Genomic DNA, 19,448 nt, shown 5'->3' on the forward strand with positions numbered 1-19,448 from the left:
TGGGGACACCTATCTGGATGGACATCTGCCTGGAGGGCTTTGGCTGTGTCTTCCTGCCTAGCAGAAAGGGGGGCTCGACTGGATGGCCTTTGGGGGTCCCTTCCAAATCTAAGATTCTATAAACATTAGGGAATTATTGACACTAAGGGTATGCTTTGTGAGTGGACATCTGTCTGGAGGGCTTTGGTTGTGTCTTCTTGCCCAGCAGAAAGGGGGGCTCGATTAGATGGCATTTGGGGTTTTCTTCCAAATCTAAGATTCTATAAACATAAAGAAATTCCTGACACTAAGACTATGTTGTTTTAAAGAGGCTGGCTGGACATCTGTTTGGACTGATTTGGTTGTGTCTTCCTGCCTAGTAGGAAGGGGGGCTGGACTAGATGGCCTTTGGGTTTCCTGGAGGGCTTTGGCTGTGTCTTCCTGCCTAGGAGAAAGGGATTTGACTGGATGGCCTTTGGGGTTCCCTTCCAAATCTAAGATTCTATAAACAGAAGGGAATTATTGACATTAAGGGTATGCTGGGTGGGTGGACATCTGTCTGGAGGGGTTTGGTTGTGTCTTCCTGCCTAGCAGAAAGGGGGGTTCGACTGGATGGCCTTTGGGGGTCCCTTCCAGATCTAAGATCCTATAAACATAAGGGAATTATTGACCCTAAGGGTATGCTGGGTGGCTGGACATCTGTCAGGAGGGGTTTGGTTGTGCATTCCTGTCTAGCAGAAAGGGGGGCTTGACTGGATGGCCTTTGGGGTTCCCTTCCAAATCTAAGATTCTATAAACATAAGGAAATTATTGACACTAAGGGTATGCTGGGTGGGTGGACATCTGTCTGGAGGGCTTAGATTGTGCATTCTTAGCAGAAAGGGGGGCTCGACTGGATGGCCTTTGTGGGTTCCTCCCAAATCTAAGATTCTATAAAGGAATTACTGACACTAAGAGTATGCTGTTTTAAAGAGGCTGGCTGGACATCTGTCTGGAGGACTTAGGTTGTGCCTCCCTAGCAGAAAGGGGGGCTTGACTGGATGGCCTTTGGGGGTGCCTTCCAAATCTAAGATACTATAAACTTAAGGAAATTATTGACACTAAGGGTATGCTGGGTGGGTGGACATCTGTCTGGAAGGCTTTGGTTGGTTGTGTCTTCCTGCCTAGCAGAAAGGGGGGCTCAACTGGATGGCCTTTGGGGTTCCCTTCAAAATCTAAGATTCTATAAACATAAGGGAATTATTGACACTAAGGGTATGCTGGGTGGGTGGACATCTGTCTGGAAGGCTTTGGTTGGTTGTGTCTTCCTGCCTAGCAGAAAGGGGGGCTCAACTGGATGGCCTTTGGGGTTCCCTTCAAAATCTAAGATTCTATAAACATAAGGGAATTATTGACACTAAGGGTATGCTGGGTGGGTGGACATCTGTCTGGAGGGGTTTGGTTGTGTCACAGAGGCTGGATGGGCATCTGTTGGGAGGACTTGATTTTGCAATAGAAAGGGGTTGGACTAGATGCCCTTTGGGGATCTCTTCCATTATGATCCTGCTCCTTGCTGTTCAACTTTCTGACCTCCCTTGGCAATAATGGAGGAGGAGAGGCAGATCACCTTGGCTTTCATTAGTATGCGCACATATTTAAATCAGTAAACTGTGTAATTTCAACCAGACCTGGGCAAACTTGGGCCCTCCCTCCAGGTGTTTTGGACTTCAACTCTCACAATTCCTAGCAGCCTCAGGCCCTTTCCTTTCCCCCCTCGTCCACTTATTGCCCATGCCTGTTATATAAGGCGGATGCCTCCAGGCAACAAAGGCCAGGCGATCTCAGATACCTTCCCTGATTGACTTTGCAGCTGCAAGGATACTCAATGCTAATCAAGCTTGCTAATTGCAATATTTACACTTCCACGGGTAGGTAGATGTGCATGTGTATAGTAAGGTATTCCTTTTACATTAAGTCCAGTTGTGTCCGACTCTGGAGGTTGGTGCTTATCTCCATTTCCAAGCTGAAGAGCCGGCGTTGTCCTAAGGCATCTCCAGGGTCATGTGGCCAGCATGGCTGCATGGAGCACCGTTACCTTCCCGCCAATGTGGTATTTATTTATTTATTGTATTTGTATACAGGCCTTCTCAGGCCATTCCCGGGGAACTCCACCTATTGATCTACTCACATTTGCATGTTTTTGAACTGCTAGGTTGACAGAAGCTGGGGCTAACAGCAGGAGCTCGCACCGCTCCCTGTATTCAAACCTGCGACCTTTCAATCAGCAAGTTCAGCAGCTCAGTGCTTTAACCCACTGCGCCATGGGTGCTCTGTGTGTGTGTTTGTGTGTATCTATCTATATAAATAAAAATATGTTCATTTGTGGGATTAACATAACTAAACAACTCAAAAACCACTGGAAAAATGGACACCAAATTTGGACACAACACACCTATCAGGCCAACGAGTGACCATTACTCATAAAAACACTGAAAAACATAGAGGGACTTAAAAAGCCAAAAAATAAAATATATACTACAATACATGCACATAACCACATTCTTCCCCTTGACATTAAGTCCAGTCGTGTCCGACTCGGGGGTGTGGGTGGGGTGTTGGTGCTCATCTCCATTTCTAAGCTCAAGAGCCGGCGTTGCCCGTAGAAACGTCCAAAGTCATGTGGCTGGCATGAATGCATGGAGCACCATTACCTTCTCACTGGAGAGGTACCTATTGATCTACTCACATTGGCATGTTTTTGAATTGCTAGGTTGGCAGAAGCTGGGGCTAACAGCGGGAGCTCATGCCAATCCCTGGATTCGAACCTGCGACCTTTCAGTTAGCAAGTTTAACAGCTCAGCTGTATAACCCACAGCGCCACTGGGGGCTTTGGCATAAGCACATGTGTATTTATGCATAAACACATATACATAAATATATATACACACATATATACACACACAAAACACATATACACACACTGGGCCACAGCAATGCGTGGCAGGGGACGGCTTTATACACACACACACTCTCTCTCTCTCGCCTCATTTCCAACAGACCCCTGAACAAATCTCTGAGGATGCCTGACACAGATGCGAAACATCGGGAGAGAATGCTACTGGAATGTGGCCATACAGCCCAAAAAACTCAAAGCAACCCAGCAACTCTCCTATCTATATAAATAAAAATGTAATGTTCGTTTGTGGGATTAACAGAACTCAAAAACCACTGGACAAATCGACACCAAATTTGGACACAAGACACCTAACAACCCAATGTATGTCCTTCACTCAAAAAAATTGATTTTGTCATTTGGGAGTTGTAGTTGCTGGGATTTATAGTTAACCTACAATCAAAGAGCATTCTGAACCCCACCAACGATGGAATCGAACTAGACTTGGCAAACAGTTTTCCCATGACTAACAGAAAATACTGGAAGGGTTTGGTGGGCAGTGTCCTTTGGTTTTGGAGTTGTAGTTCACCTACATTCAAGGAGCACTGTAGACTCAAACAATGATGGATCTGGGCCAAATGTGGCACGAATACTCAATATGCCCAAATGTGAACACTGGTAGAGTTTGGGGAAAATAGAATTTTGACATTTGGGAGTTGTAGTTGCTGGGATTTGTAGTTCACCTACAATTGGAGCATTCTGAACCCCACCAACGATACTCAATATGTCCAAATGTGAACACTGGTAGAGTTTGGGGAAAATAGAATCTTGACATTTGGGAGTTGTACTTGCTGGGATTTGTAGTTCACCTACTATCAGAGCATTCTGAACCCCACCAATGTTAGAATTGGGCCAAACCTCCCACACAGAACCCCCATGACCACCAGAGTGGGCCACAGCAACACATGGCAGGGGACGGCTAGTGTATATAAATAAAAATGTAATGTTTGTTTGTTTAACAGAACTCAAAAACCACTGAGTGAATTTCACAGGGACCACATGGAAGATGTGTGCATTTCACAGGGACCACGTTGAAGAAGACTTTAAAAACAGATGGCCCAGACATGTTTGAGTCCTAGGCATGGGCCAACTTTGGCCCTCCGGGTGCTTTGGACTTCAACTCCCACAATTCCTAACAGCCTACCGGCTGTTAGGAATTGTGGGAGTTGAAGTCCAAAGCACCCGGAAGGCTACAACTGGCACTTATCTTGTCATAGAAGGATGCTTTTCATATCGCACATGGAGCGAAAACAATCATAGTCTCCTGCCCAAACGGCACGGCAACACAACAAACCTTGTGGGGCTGCAGCGCTGGCATCCAAACCCTTGAAGGTTGCTTCGAGCAGCGCTAGCTCTCTCTCATGCACCTGAAAAAAAAATCTGGCGACACATTCAGATGCAACTAGCAAGCTTTTCTCCTCCAGCTGGGTGTCCGGAAGTCCGTCCATTCTCCACGGAGAACCCACGAGGCCCTAATCGCGGCAAGGACACCGCATCCATTGCAGTGTCCTTTGGGGTGCTTGGGACGAATTCCACTGGAGACGGCGATTTCTCCCCCGAGGCAAGCCAAACGGCCGGCCGGCGGGAGCAGCGTTCTTCTGGGATGGAGAGAGATGATGTCACAAGGGATAAATAGAACTTTATTTAAATAAACATTTGTCAACAGCGTTTTGTACAAATTACACAAGTCCCCATGTCCAGGTGCTGCTGCTCCTCCTTCTACTCCACGGTGGTGGTGGTGCAATGCCCAAGTCTAGGCTCCGAAGCTGCCGGGCGGCCCTTTGAGAAGGTCCACCAGGATGTCCAGGAGCTGGCTGTGCTGGTGGTGGAGGTCCCCGGGAATGGCCGCCATCTCGTAGCAGAGGCAGGCCTCCACCATCCGGGAGAGCGCCACGCGGAAGTCGCGCAGGAGCCGGATGGTGTAGGAGTCCCCCTCCAGCACCAGGAGGTCGCTGTCCACGAGGGAGACGGTTGCGCGCCAGCCGTCATCTGCGGGGAAAGAGGTGGGCACACTTGTAGATTTTAAATGGCACTGAAATGCTTTGAATGTAAGCTGCGTTGAGTCTCCTTGTGGAGAGGAAGCCATTGAAATCCACAAGCCTGTGGACAATTTCAACTAAAAGGAGGAAACCATGAAAATGAACAAAATCTGGCTACCAGTATTAAAAACTCTAAAATTAGAACAGCACAACAACAGAGAGGAAACAAACAAGGACATCTAATCACCTCTCAACAAAAGATTGCTCCAGGCACTGTATGGCCATTATATGCCAATCAAGGTGGTCAGCTGAAACATTCCCACCTAGCTCCAGCAGACAAGAGTCCTTTGTCCCACCCTGGTCATTCCACAGATATATAAACCCTTTTTCTTACTTCCAACAGACCTCACTACCTCTGAGGATGCTTGCCATAGATGCAGGTGAAACATCAGGAGAGAATGCCTCTAGACCAGTGATGGGCAACTTTTTGAGCTTGGTGTGTCAAAATTTTCCAAACAACCTGAGCATACTCAGTTCTTGTGGGTTTTTTCGGGCTATATGGCCATGTTCTAGAGGCATTTCTCCTGACGTTTCGCCTGCATCTATGGCAAGCTTCCTCAGAGGGTGAGGTCTGAACCTGAGCATAACTTGGGTGGGGTGTCAACTTTGAGAAAAAAAACCCAGAATTTTGCAATATTGATAGTTTAAATAAGAAAAATGTATATTCCATGCTGAGTTATGGAGTGAACAATGCTCAAACGTGCAGATGTTAAATTTGTAGAGCCTTTTACAAATTTAAGGATGGAATTAGATTGGCTCTTATAAGGTGTACTTCTCTGTATGCGACCGCATGTGGTTGCGTGTCATCCAAAATAGCTATGCGTGTCAGTGCTGACACGCGTGCCATAGGTTTACCATCATGGCTCTAGACCATGGCCATATAGCCCGAAAAAACCTACAACAACCCAGTGATTCCAGCCATGAAAGCCTTCAACAATACATAAAACATATGTATACATAACAATGTAAAAATTACAATAAGCACAGACACCATAATAATGGTCGGGCTACATGTAATGATTAAAAGACAAACTGATTAAAACTAATTAAAAACAGGGCGATTCAGCCAAACCCTGAAATCCTTTGCAACTGAATGTGTGACTGGGACTAACAAGAGGAGACAGAGACTTGAATTCTGTTAGTCCAAACTAGAGTAGGCCTATTCAACCAAAGGGGATTCAACTGCTTGTTGAATCACCATTCAACAAGGGACTCGTTGGATCTCCTGTATTTGGGACTTCTTTCCCATAAAGGCAAACACCCTCAGGATCTTCAGAAGACAACTCTCTGTGCATATTCCAGACGTAAACAGACTTGCTGAACCTGTAAACCAGGCATGAGTCAACTTGGGCCCTCCAGGTGTTTTGGATTTCAACTCCCACAATTCCTAACAGTTAGGAATTGTGGGAGTTGAAGTCCAAAACACCCGGAGGGCCCAAGTTGGCCCATGCCTGGTTTAACGTGATCAGATGCAATCATAGAACCCTTGAGTTGGAAGAGACCTCGTATTTATTTATTTATTTACTCCATTGATATACCGCTTTTCTCAGCCCTTGGGCGATTCAAAGCGGTTAACAATAACAAAATTCAATGCTCAACATCATAAAAACAGTTAAAATAATAACATAATAAAAAGTTAAACATCAATACAATATCTCATTAGCGTCTCAAGCAGAATCAAGATCCAATCTCATGGGCCGTCCAATCCAATCCCCTGCCAAGAAGCAGGAAAATTGCATTCAAAGCACCCCGACAGATGGCCATCCAGCCTCTGTTTAAAAGCTTCCAAAGAAGGAGCCTCCACCACACTTCAGGGCAGAGAGTTCCACTGCTGAACAGCTCTCACAGTCAGGAAGTTTTCCCTAATAGTAAGTTATAAAGTGATTTGGAAGTAAGAGAAGGATTCTGGAGACTAAACTACCATTTTTTGCACCACATTGGAGTGTCTTTTTCCTTTTTTTTTTGGTGGTGGTGGTGGTGGGGGGGGAGGACTTCTTATCAGCCCACCAGGACCCTAAGATCTTCTGGGGAGGCCTTGCTCTCTATCCCGCCTGCTTCACAGGTGCGGCTGGCGGGGACGAGAGACAGGGCCTTTTCTGTGGTGGCCCCTCGGCTCTGGAACGCCCTTCCCATGGAGGTAAGATCAGCCTCCTCGCTGATGGTATTCCGAAGAAGACTAAAAACTTGGATGTTCAAGCAGGCATTTGGCTAATTCGGTGCAATGAATGTGTTGATTACGGATTGGTAATATGGATGATGCAATTGGACCACGATTTTAGTTAGGAGATGTATTGGATTGTGATTTCATGTGTTGTTGTTCATTCGTTCAGTCGTCTCCGACTCTTTGTGACCTCATGGACCAGCCCACGCCAGAGCTCCCTGTCAGCCGTTACCACCCCCAGCTCCCTCAAGGTCCACCACACTTCAGGGCAGATAGTTCCACTGCTGAACAGCTCTCACAGTCAGGAAGTTTTCCCTAATATTAAGTTATAAAGTGATTTGGAAGTAAGAGAAGGATTCTGGAGACTAAACTACCATTTTTTGCACCACATTGGAGTGTCTTTTTCCTTTTTTTTTGGTGGTGGTGGTGGTGGGGGGGGGGAGGACTTCTTATCAGCCCACCAGGACCCTAAGATCTTCTGGGGAGGCCTTGCTCTCTATCCCGCCTGCTTCACAGGTGCGGCTGGCGGGGACGAGAGACAGGGCCTTTGTAATATTGTGTATTATGTTTTTTATGGTTTTAATTGTATACTGTGCACTGTATATTTTGTTGTAAACCGCGTTGAGTCGCCAATTAGGCTGAGAAACGGCAGTATACAAGGACAGTAAATAAATAAATAAATAAATTATGGAAAAAAAGTAATGTTTTAAAAGATATAGATATCCAAGATCTTATTTCTGAGGAAGGCCACTCCTCCCAGTGCAGTTGTGCAGTCTATACTATGTATCCACAGATTCTGCACAATGTAGGACTGTGAATAATAATAATAATAATAATAATAATAATAATAATAATACTTTATTTATACCCCGCTCCATCTCCCGCAGGGGGACCCGGTGTGGTTTAGATGAGGCCAAGCCCATCAGTGCAGTGCATACATTGTAATACAAAAACATAACAATACCAGAAAATAAAATGCATAAAATGCAAAGAAATGTAATAAACGACACAGACAACATAAAACATGCAATTCAAAACAGAGGATTTCACTGGGCAGGGCCACATTCAAAGCTAAAATTTTAAAAACTCTGGGAGATAGGATGATGCAAATCATCAGGATGAGGATCCGAGAATGAGGGAGGGTTCCATTGCACGAACCGTAAATAAAGTGCTTCTAAGGACGTTTAGTCCAAATTTGGTCAGGGAGTGTCTTACATTGAATCACTGAAGGCACATTGGTATAGCCAGGTTTTCAGGTTCCTCCTGAAGATTGCTAGTGTGGGGGCTTGCTTAATATCTCTAGGGAGTGAGTTCCAGAAACAGGGGGCCAACACAGAGAAGGCCCTATCTCTCGTCCCTGCAAGTCGCACTTGCGATGTGGGTGGGAGCGAGAGAAGAGCCTCTCCGGAAGATCGAAGAGATCGCGTGGGTTCGTGAATGGACTAAATCAGAGCCGGCTTGATGGCAATGCTACTGGATATTTCCTGTCTCTTCTGGGTTTTTTTTTGGGGGGGGGGGGGGGGTTACCTCTTGATAGGCCAAAAGAGTGGGTCACTCACCCCGCACGTGGATGTCTGTGTCCGTCATGAGCAGCACAGCCAGCGGGTGCACCTGGGACGAGTCGCGCACAAAGACGCCTCCGTTGGATTTGACCGCCATGAAGTAGGTCAGCCAGCGGCTGTAGAGCTTCGAGGCCTCTCTGCAGGGAAAAGCGAGGAGCCATCTCACATCCAGGGTGGCTTCCCATGGCTCCCTCTCTGCCTGGAAAAGCCAGCAAAGCCTTCCCGGCCAAGCCGAACCAGCCCTGGGCTCACCTATTGATGGTGGACTTGTGCAGAAGGACGGTCCCAGCCTTAGTCCGGTATGTGTAGCTGTTGGGCTTGAACTTGCCTTGCCTGGTCACTTTGCCTTGCCTCACCTGGAAAGATGGGGGAGGAAAGGGGAAAAATGGGATGGTTACCAAGGCATTCTTGGAAGACCTCTCCCAACACTTGGAGGACCTCTCCCAACACTTGGGCCCTCCAGGTGTTTTGGACTTCAACTCCCACAATTCCTAACAGCCTACCGGCTGTTAGGAATTGTGGGAGTTGGAGTCCAAAACACCTGGAGGGAAGGTCGAAGTTATCCAATACCGGCTCAATGACTCTGGAGAAGGGAGGCACCCTTCGAAAAGGTATTCCATCACTGTGCCTGTCTCTCAGTATTACAGTATTACATCAACCGCTGCTATATAGGCCTTCCCTCTTATTTATTATTTACTTTATTATTTATTATTTACATTTTGGACTCATCAGCCACTACTATATAGGCCCTCTTATTATTTACTTCACTTGTATACCGCTTTTCTCACTCGGGGGGAGGGGGGATGGGGACGACTCAAAATGGTTTCCAACATATTTATGGCAAAATTTAATGCCTCACATACATATAAAACCTAATATAGAGCAACCAGAATATATAACTATCAATTAGACCTTTAAAAAGTAACAAAATTTTGACAAAACGTGGAACAGAAACATCTATATAAATAAAAAAGTAATGTTCGTTTGTGGGATAAACATAACTCAAAAATCATTGGATGAAATGACATGAAATTTGGACACTACACCCCGAACAGACCAATGAGTGACCATCAATCATAACCCCCTCCCCCCCCAAAAGTGGAAAGGATTTAAAAATCCCAAAATGCTAAATGATGAAAAGCTAAATGATGATACTGGGGGGAAAAGGAAGGAAGAGGGAGGAAAGGAAAGATAGAAAGGAGAGAAAGAAGGAAGAAAAGAAAGAAGAGAAAAGGAAGCATGGAAGTAAAGAGCAAAGGAAGGAAAGGAAGGTAGCGAAGAAAGGAGAAAAAGAGGGATGAAAAGAAAAAGGAGGGAAGGAAAGAAAGAGGCAGAGAAGGAAGGAAGAGAAAGGAAGAATAAAGGAAAGGAAGGAAAGAGGTAGAGAAGAAAGGAAGGAGAGAAAAAAAGGAGGGAAGGAAACAAGGAAAGACAGAAGTATGGATAGAAATAAAAAGCGAAGGAAGGAAAGAGAGAAGGAAGAAAGGAGAAAAAGAGGGATGAAAAGAAAAAAGGGGAAGGAAAGAGGTAGAGAAGAAAGGAAGGAGAGAAAAAAGGAGGGAAGGAAAGACAGAAGTATGGATACAAGCAAAAAGCGAGGGAAGGAAAGAGGTAGAGAAGGAAGAAAGGAGAAAAAGAGGGATGAAAAGAAAAAGGGGGGAAGGAAAGAAAGAGACAGAGAAGGAAGGAAGAGAAAGTAAGGAAAAAGGTAAGGAAGGAAAGAGGTAGAGAAGAAAGAAAGGAGAGAAAAGAGGAGGGAAGGAAAGACAGAAGTATGTATACAAGCAAAAAGCGAAGGAAGGAAGGAAAGAGGTAAAGAAGAAAGGAGAAAAAGAGGGATGAAAGCAAAAAGGGGGAAGGAAAGAAAGAAGTAGAGAAGGAAGGAAGTGAAAGTAAGGAAAAAGGAAAGGAAAGAGGCTGAGAAGAAAGAAAGGAGAGAAAAAAGGAGGGAAGGAAAGAAGGAAAGACAGAAGTGTGGATAGAAGCAAAAAAACAAAGGAAGGAAAGAGGTAGAGAAGAAAGGAGAAAAAGGGATGAAAAGAAAAAGGAGGGAAGGAAAGAAAGAGGCAGAGAAGGAAGAAAGAGAAAGTAAGAAAAAAGGAAAGGAAAAAGGTAGAGAAGAAAGAAAGGAGAGAAAAAAGGAGGGAAGGAAAGACAGAAGTATGGATACAAGCAAAAAGCAAAGGAAGGAAGGAAAGAGAAGGAAGAAAGGAGAAAAAGAGGGATGAAAAGAAAAAAAGGGAAGGAAAGAGGTAGAGAAGAAAAGAAGGAGAGAAAAAAGGAGGGAAGGAAAGACAGAAGTATGGATATAAGCAAAAAGCAAAAGAAGGAAGGAAAGAGAAGGAAGAAAGGAGAAAAAGAGGGATGAAAAGAAAAAAGGGGAAGGAAAGAGGTAGAGAAGAAAGGAAGGAGAGAAAAAAAAGGAGGGAAGGAAAAAAGGAAAGAGAAGTATGGATAGAAGCAAAAAGCAAAGGAATGAAAGAAGTAGAGAAGGAAGAAAGGAGAAAAAGAGGAATGAAAAGAAAAAAGGAAGGAAAGAGGTAGAGAAGGAAGGAAGGCGAGAAGGAAAGAAAAAAGGGAAGGAAGGAAGGAAAGAGGGAGCGAAGGAAGGAGGGAAAGAAGGAAAGAAAGAGGGAGGGAAGGTTGGCCACAGCAACGCGTGGCGGGTACAGCTAGTATTAATATAAACGTTAAAATCACATAATCCAGAAATCATGGTCCAAGCCCATTCCAAACCTCAAATATCAATTGCACAAGATCCCTGATCATTCCTTGTCTTGGTTACTGCCCAAAGGCTTAGTCCCAAAGCCAAGTTTTTACTTTGTTTCTGAAGACCAGGAGGAAGGGCGCTGATCTAATTTCATTGGGGAGGGAGTTCCACAGTTGAGAAGCCACCACTGAGAAGGCCTCATCTCTCATCCCCACCAGTCACACCTGCGAGGGAGGTGGGAACGAGAGCAGGGCCTCTCTGGATGATCTTAACCTCCGGGATCGTTCACAAAGGGAGGTATGTTTGGACAGGCACAACCCCGTCTTACCTGGATGAGGTTGGGATACAGCCCAGCCATCAGGACCCCCTTCACCAGTTCCTCCTCTTCGCTGTACTGGTTGCAGACGGACGACGGCAAGAGGCAGTCAGAGGGGGTGGGCACCAGGTAGGCCTCATAGAGGTTTTCAGAGAACTGTTTCACCAGACCTGAGGGCCAGAGAGAGGCTGAAAGGAAGGCCAACACAGGGAGAGGCAACGCTCTCCAGCAGTGTTTCTCAGTTGTCCTAATGCCGTGACTCCTTAACACAGTTCTTCATGTTGTGGTGACCCTTAACCATAACATTATTTTCATTGATACTTCATAACCGTAATCTTGCTACTATTATGAATCGTAATATAAATATCTGATATAGAGGATGTATTTTTATTCACTGGACCACATTTGGCACAAATGCCCAATATGCCCAAATTTGAATATGGGTGGTGTTGAGGCTCAGCGTCTTGGCAGTGAAGCTGCTACCGGTTGTAGGAGAAGGAGGAGTGATGCTGAGTCAGAGCTGGATCAGCGTCAGCTGAAGCGTATTTGAGATATTATTTTGGCACCTAGCGACACGGAAGATTTTGCAGGGTTTGGACACGAAGATCTGGAAGAATGGGATTACCGGGGAGTAAAGCAGGTTGCCAGTGAGTCTGAAAGTGATGAAGAAGCTTTGAGTAAACGGCTTAAAGATAACAGCTGACAATTCCAGTGCAGATGAACTGGAAGCCAGTAATGAGGAAATGGAGGAGGAATTGGACTGGACTCGGGTTAGGGAAATTCAGGACATATGTACACAGCCCACGTCCAGTGACGAGTTTGAGGGATTCCAAGATACATGGCAGGAAGGTACATCTTGGCAGGATCCTGGTTTAGACCAACGCTGGCAGAAATGGCGGAGTAACGAGCCAGCAGCTGAAAGAGATGACCCAGATGCTAGTGATGAGGATCAATCTGGCGATAACGATTGCTAATAAAATGGGGGTTCTGGGATGTCTAGCTTTGCAGAGGACAAAGCGTTGATCAGGTGTCTTGCTCTGCCTAACCTCCATTTGGGTCCTGGGAATCCAGCTATCTTGTCTTCGTGTACTTTGACTTCGGATTGGACTACGTAAGTGACTTCACCTTGCCCCTGATTTTTGGAATGTCTCTGAACCATGTCATCTGTCTGCCGGACTTTGTTTGTTGCCTGTCTCCGTGCTCGACCAAAGGACTGTTTTGACTCTGCTTCTGCCACCGTTTGTTTTTGCTCCAGTTTTCCTTTTTCCTGAGACTGAGTTCTGGGATAATCCGGTTTATCTCTGTTTTGTTTACCTGCACAGGTCCTTTTGTTTTGCTAAGCAGCATTGCTGTTTAAGTGCTGCTAGCTTGTTAAAGACTCATTAAAGACTTTTGTTTTGCTAAGTAGCATTGCTGTTTAAGTGCTGCTATCTTGTTAAAGACTCATTAAAGACTTTGTTTAACCCTTTATTTGCTGTGTTAGGCAATCTTTGGGACCTGAGTCACAACAGGTGGGGTTGGGAGGGGATTGATTTTGTCATTACCCATGAGCAAGAAATAGCTTAGCATGAAACTTCAAAGCAAGGTTTCCATAAAACAACGGTGAGAACTTGGCGTGATTCTAAATGATGCTTCATCTGACTACAAACCCCAAACTTGAGACTTTCATCTCCTCATTAGCTAGGCCACTAGTGGTCAGAAATTGGTTTCTCTTTAGTTGAGGCTTTGTTATTTTTTTTGTCGAAGCCTGGCAGAGCATCCAAGCCTTTGCACAGCTCTCCCGTTTTGACTGAATTTTTCTCATCTATCTCTTGGCTCGTTATCTACTTGCTCATTAATTTCTGCCGGTGCCGAGCTATTTTCATCATCATCCCCCCACACTCCTCAGGGGTATTCTCATGAGCAACTACAGGGATCTCCTGGTCATTCTCTGTACCACTTAAACTGACCAAACCATTACCATCTTGAAACTTATCTTGAACCTCATTAACATCATTCCCCACATCCAAAGCACTCTGATCCTGAAATAATCACAGGCTGAACTCCAACAAATTCCTAGCAGCCTCGGACCTTTTCCTTTTCCCCCTCAGCCGCTTAAGCTGCTGAGGTTGCTAGGAATTGTGGGAGTTGATGTCCAAAACACCTGGAGAGAAAGCCAAAGTTGGCCCATGCCTGCTCTAGACCATAGTAAACAGTAGGCCCATTCCCTTCAAGTAAGACTCACCATTAATAAAGCGCAGGCTGGGCGCATAGAGGAGATAATCCTGCAGGTAGTTGTCTCGGGCGCGGCTATCCCTGCGGCGGAGCACGTCCTCCCACCCGGCAACGGCTCGGACGAAGGCCAGGTGGTCACTGCCGCTCTCTCGGCTCAGAATGGCCTTGGCCTAGAGGAGAAGGGGAGAGCGGTTCCAACAAGCCAACGTGATTCTAGGCTGCATCAACAGGAGCATAACGTCCAGATCGTCATGGTCATGGTCCCACTCTCTCCTGTTTTGGTCCCCCTTGGATAAAGACTGTGTCCCATTCCAGGAAACATAATTCAAGGAGGAGACGGACAAGCTGGGAATGAGCCTAGAGACCAAAATGGTCAAAGGGCTTGAAACGATGGATCCCTATGAGGAGCAGAATAGGGAGCGGAGTATGTTTAGCTTGGAGAGGAGAAGTTTGCTAGGAGACATGACAGCCATATTTGGAAGGTTGTCCCAATGAGGAGGGGGAAGCTTGTTTTCTGTTGCTTCAGAGATAAGGACACAATGGAGCCTTGGATTCATTTTGGAGGAAAAGAGATTCCACCTCAAGATTAGGAGGAATTTCCTGAGTGTAAGAACTGGGCCGGTGGTTTAGCACAGCTGGTAAGTCATCAGCAACTATAAGATCTATCAACCAAAAGGTTGCAAGTTCAAAGCCTGGGTTGGTGTGTGCGGCCGACCGTCAGCCCTGCTCACTGTTTACCTAAGCAGCTTGAAAACAGATTAGCTGTAATTAGAGAAATTAGGTACCACTAAAAGCGGGGGAGGTATTTTACAATGCCATAAAGAAAAAGAAGATCAGAAAATGCTGGAATGAGGAAGTCCTGACAGCTCTTTGTCATAGAGGATGGAGTGACAGCATCCCCTGTGAGCTCGAGCCCAACCATCCATGGCATTGAAAGAACACCTCCTTCTGTGCTGTCTGTCTGTGTACTGTCTATACAAACGACATTGAGTGTTTGCCATGTATGTGTACTTGTGATCCACTCTGAGTCCCCTTCAGGGTGAGAAGGGCAGAATATAAATACAGGGTTGTTGTTATTGTTATTACTGTTCGAGAGTGAAATATGCTGCTACCTGGGAGTCTGCTAGAGTCTATTTCTCTGGAGATCTTTCAACAGAGATTGGATGGCCATCTATCAGGAGGGATTGAATTGTGTCTTCCTGACTGACACAGAAGGAGGTTGGGGTCTCTTCCAACCCTAGGATTCCCCAATCCAAAAAGAGGCTCTCTCTGTTGGTCGAGTGGGCTTATTAACAAAAGATCCTTCTCATAACTGTTTTTAATTTGCTTTAGGTGCTGTATTGTTATGTTGTGTTTTGAGGCCTTGGCCTTTGTAAGCCACATTGAGTCCTTTGGGAGATGCTAGCGGGGTACAAATAAAGATAATAATAATAATAATAATAATAATAATAATAATAATAATAAATGCACAACAAATTTATTAGCAGCAGCGTGACACAGCACCAATAGCCCAAAGCGAGGAGAGAAAAAAACCCCAAAACACACAGACCAATGTTGTCTCTCCCAAAGGAGGCTTTTCTTTGTAGTAAAATAATATGGTTGCACTGTTTACAACGACAAGGTTTCCAAAACAAAACTAAAGTTCTTTATACTTCCTTCTTTGCTTCCATGCTGGGCTTCTTTCTCATGCAGATAAATGGCTTTGCTCTCACTGAGCTTGCTCTCACACCGAACTTACACAGGGGCTTCACACAGTAGCTTTTTACACACAGCAGCCTTCACATTGGAGCTTCACACAGACGAGGTCTTCAACCTGGGGCTTCCTTTCATACTGAGGTGTTCTCTCACACTGAGGGCTCTCTCAGACTGACATCTCTCTCACACTGAGGCCTACCTCAGACTGATGGCTACTAAGTTACAGGAACACCTGCAGCTTTTGCTGAGTCACTTAATCCATTTAATATAATAATATAATATAATATAATATCTTTATTTTTGTACCCTGCCAATCATCTTCCCTAGGGGACTTGGGGCGGCTTACAAGGGACACGCCCAAGATTACAATTAAAACACATATGTAAAACATTTTAACCAATTAAAACATCAGATAAAACAACTAACAACTAACAATTTAACCCTTTCAGTGTTTGACTCACATTTTTGTAATTAAAAATACCTAGTTATTTTTTTTGATATTTCTGACACTCTCTTGTTCACTTCCCCGCTCCACCTCGTCCACAAGCCTTACCTTGTCGACCTCTGTGCGGTTCTGGAGGCTGCTGCTGAAGGGGTCCCTGGTTAGGCAGGAGACGATGACCAGGAGCGGGTGGATGCAGCGGTAGATGGAGGCCAGCACGATGGCTTTGGCCAGCCGGGGGTCCGTGGAGATCTGGGCCAGGCGCTTCCCGAGCGTGGTCAAGCCCTCTCTGTGGTCCAGCACACCTGCAAGGGCCTCAGGGTCAGCAAAGGGAGGCTTGGGAGGGAGAGTCTACAGTCAGGTGGCAGAGGAAAGCGGGTATCACTCTCCCCATCGGCCGCATCCCTTCCGTAGCCCCACGGGCCCACAGGTCACCCAGTCTGCCACCTGAGCCTGGCCTCTTCCCTTCACTCACCAATCTCTTGCAAAAGGATCACCGCTTCGTCCACAGCTTTGATGTCCGGACTGTCCAGGGCTTTGGAGAGGAATTCCACCGCCTGCGGGCCAAAACCACACACAGCACGACTCAAGGGAAACGTCCAGAAAAGTTTGAAGGAAAATAATGCTCTGTCACCCCAGTTTTTTCAGTGGAACAAGCAAACTTGGGAGATTGAGGGGGGAAAGTGATATGAGTACCCTTTACAGATTGAAAGTCACTTTATTATTCTGTTTCCTGCACTCCTTTCCTACTGTTGAGCAGGCATAATGCCCTCGTTTCTATAAAAAGAAATTAAAAAGCTATTCAGTATTTGGAACTGCAATAATGTGGTACATGAGAGTTAATGTAGTGGAGTTGTTTGAGTGTTGTGCTAGGATTCAAACCCTACCCAGTCATGGAAACTCCCTGGGTGACCTTATTTAGTTATTTATTTATTGGCTTTAGTAGTAATGATGTTTTTGATGATGATGTTTCTGTTTAATGCTGGATATGGATTTTATATTATGTCTTGAATTTTTGAATTTGTTCTTTCTATGTTGTACACCACTGTGAGTCACCCCTGGGCTGAGAACAGTGGTTTATAAGCAAAGTAAATAAATAAATAAAAAATAAATAAAAAAATAAATAATAAATACAACATTTATATCCTGCCCTTCTCACCCCAAAAGGGACTCAGGGTGGCTTACATATTTATTATTTATTTATTTATTTATTTATTTCTTGCACTTATTGACCGCCACTCTCAGCCCTAGGGCGACTCGTGGCGGTGAACAACAACATAGAAAAGACAGTTTACAATAAATCAAGACAGTACACAACAATCTACTACTACATAACATATACTTATACTAAAAATCCGCTTCGTCATATCCTGGGGTCATAGTCGATTTCATAGTCGTAGTCCATTCCGGTCATCATTTCCAATGATATGGCACTCAGTTGAAGGCCAACTCGAAGAGCCATGTTTTCAGGCTCCTACGAAAGGCCATAAGGGAGGGCGCCTGTCTAACTTCAGCAGGGAGGGTGTTCCACAGCCGGGGGGCCACCACCGAGAAGGCCCGTTCTCTCGTCCCCGCCAGACGTGCTTGTGAGGCAGGCGGGACCGAGAGAAGGGCCTCCCCGGATGATCTCAAGGTCCTCGTGGGCTCGTAGGCCAAGATGCGGTCTGCAAGGTATTTTGGGCCGGAACCGTTTAGGGCATTATTCCATGCCCTAACAACAATTAAAAGTAATTAAACAATAATTTTAAAACAGCATTATTAAATGTTTTTTATGGTGTTGTTGGGCATTGAATTGTTGCCTCTGTAAACCGCCTTGAGTCGCCTGAGGGCTGAGAAGGGCGGTATACAAATATTTATTATTTATTTATTTTTGCAGTAGTAGTAATTTTATTGATTAGCCCTTAGGCCATATCACAATAAGAAACAGAACAACAAGGCCTGACAAGACCTGATCACACTCCACATAGTAAGTTAAAATAAGACACTTATAACAATACAGTAAATAAATAAATATGATAAGACAGGATAAAACTAATAAACTGATCAAGCTGAGTATATACATCATATTTCATTATCACCCCTACAATTTACCCCAATCAGCCCTACATATGTGGTTCTCAGACGTATTGTTTTGCTTAAGTACAGGGCTATTTTATATGTTATTTTTGGGTCTTGGCCACACATAAAATACATTGTTCTGATGTGAGATTCCCAATACATTGTCCGTTTGATATATGGACCAAGGCGGAAGTCTCTCACCTTTTGATACAATTTGCAATCAAATAATATGTGTGCTATATCCTCAATTTCAGGTTATTTATTTACTGTATTTGTATACCGCCTTTCTCAGCCCTCAGGCGACTCAAGGCGATTTCCAACAAATCAGTATACATAGAACAGAATATAGATAAAAACATTAAACAATATAAAACATCACAAAAGCAATAAAAACAACAGCATCTCATTATTCTCAAGTATCGTCCAATTCCATTGTCAGGTCATTCGATTTCCTATATTAGCTACTCTGTATTTGTAAACGCTTGCTCAAACAGCCACGTTTTAACTTGCCTCCGAAATGTCAAGAGGAAGGGAGCAGATCTGATCTCCCTAGGGAGGACGTTCCATAGCCGAGGGGCCACCACTCAGAAGACCCTGTCTCTCGTCCCCGCCTCCCCAGATGATCTTAAAGACCTCAGTGGTTCGTAAGGGGAGATACGTTCGGACACGTAAGTTGGGCCAGAACCATTTATAGGCCAAAGCCAGCACTTTGAATTGGGCCCGGTAGCAAACTGGCAGCAAGTGGAGCTGGCGCAACAAGGGGGTTGTATGGTCCTTGAGCGCCACTCCTGGCTGCCGTTTGTTGGACTAGTTGAAGCTTCCGGACCGTTTTCAAAGGCAACCCCATGTAGAGAGCGTTGCAGTAGTCTATACGGGATGTAACCAGAGCGTGGACTACCGTGGCCAAGTCACAGTAAATAAATACAGTAAATAAACAAACAAAAATAAAATATGCAAACATTAGATGACTATTGTGCATATATCCAAAGCCAGATAATCATATTCATCAATCCAATGCCAATTCCAACTGTATTCCAAATGCTTGCTCCCAAAGCCAAGTTTTCACTTGTTTGCAAAATGACAGGAGGGAAGGGGTCGATCAAATCTCACTAGGGAGGGAGGTCCACAGCTGAGGGGCCACCACTAAGAGGGCCCCGTCTCTCGTCCTCACCAGTTGCACCTGTGAAGGTGGTGGGACTGAGAGCAAGGCCTCCCCAGGTCTTAACCTTCGTGATGGTTCATAGAGGGAGATGCGTTCGGGCAGGTAAGCCAGCCAGAGAGAGAGGCAATGGCAGGGGAAAGGAAACCAGCCACCTGGGAGCAAGGCGCATGCGTGTGTG

At 45.2% G+C, this 19,448-nt stretch overlaps 1 protein-coding gene across 4 annotated transcripts in view; it reads right to left on the reverse strand.

Annotated features, from left to right (window-relative positions):
- Window positions 1-4,530: 4,530 nt before the first annotated feature.
- DHX30 (DExH-box helicase 30) overlaps window positions 4,531-19,448 on the reverse strand; it is a 60,256-nt gene continuing 45,338 nt past the window's right edge. For all 4 annotated transcript variants that reach the window (XM_060782732.2, XM_060782731.2, XM_060782730.2 and 1 more), the window contains 7 exons: window positions 16,526-16,607; window positions 16,162-16,355; window positions 13,924-14,083; window positions 11,712-11,869; window positions 8,926-9,029; window positions 8,671-8,810; window positions 4,531-4,900 (listed from right to left, as the gene is read on the reverse strand). In XM_060782732.2, coding sequence (XP_060638715.1) covers window positions 4,665-4,900; window positions 8,671-8,810; window positions 8,926-9,029; window positions 11,712-11,869; window positions 13,924-14,083; window positions 16,162-16,355; window positions 16,526-16,607 — 1,074 coding nt within the window. In that variant the 3' untranslated portion in view covers window positions 4,531-4,664. The remainder of the gene's footprint in view (window positions 4,901-8,670; window positions 8,811-8,925; window positions 9,030-11,711; window positions 11,870-13,923; window positions 14,084-16,161; window positions 16,356-16,525; window positions 16,608-19,448) is intronic.

The sequence above is a fragment of the Anolis sagrei genome, chromosome 6, assembly GCF_037176765.1.
Source record: "Anolis sagrei isolate rAnoSag1 chromosome 6, rAnoSag1.mat, whole genome shotgun sequence".
Taxonomy (NCBI): Eukaryota; Metazoa; Chordata; class Lepidosauria; order Squamata; family Dactyloidae; genus Anolis; species Anolis sagrei.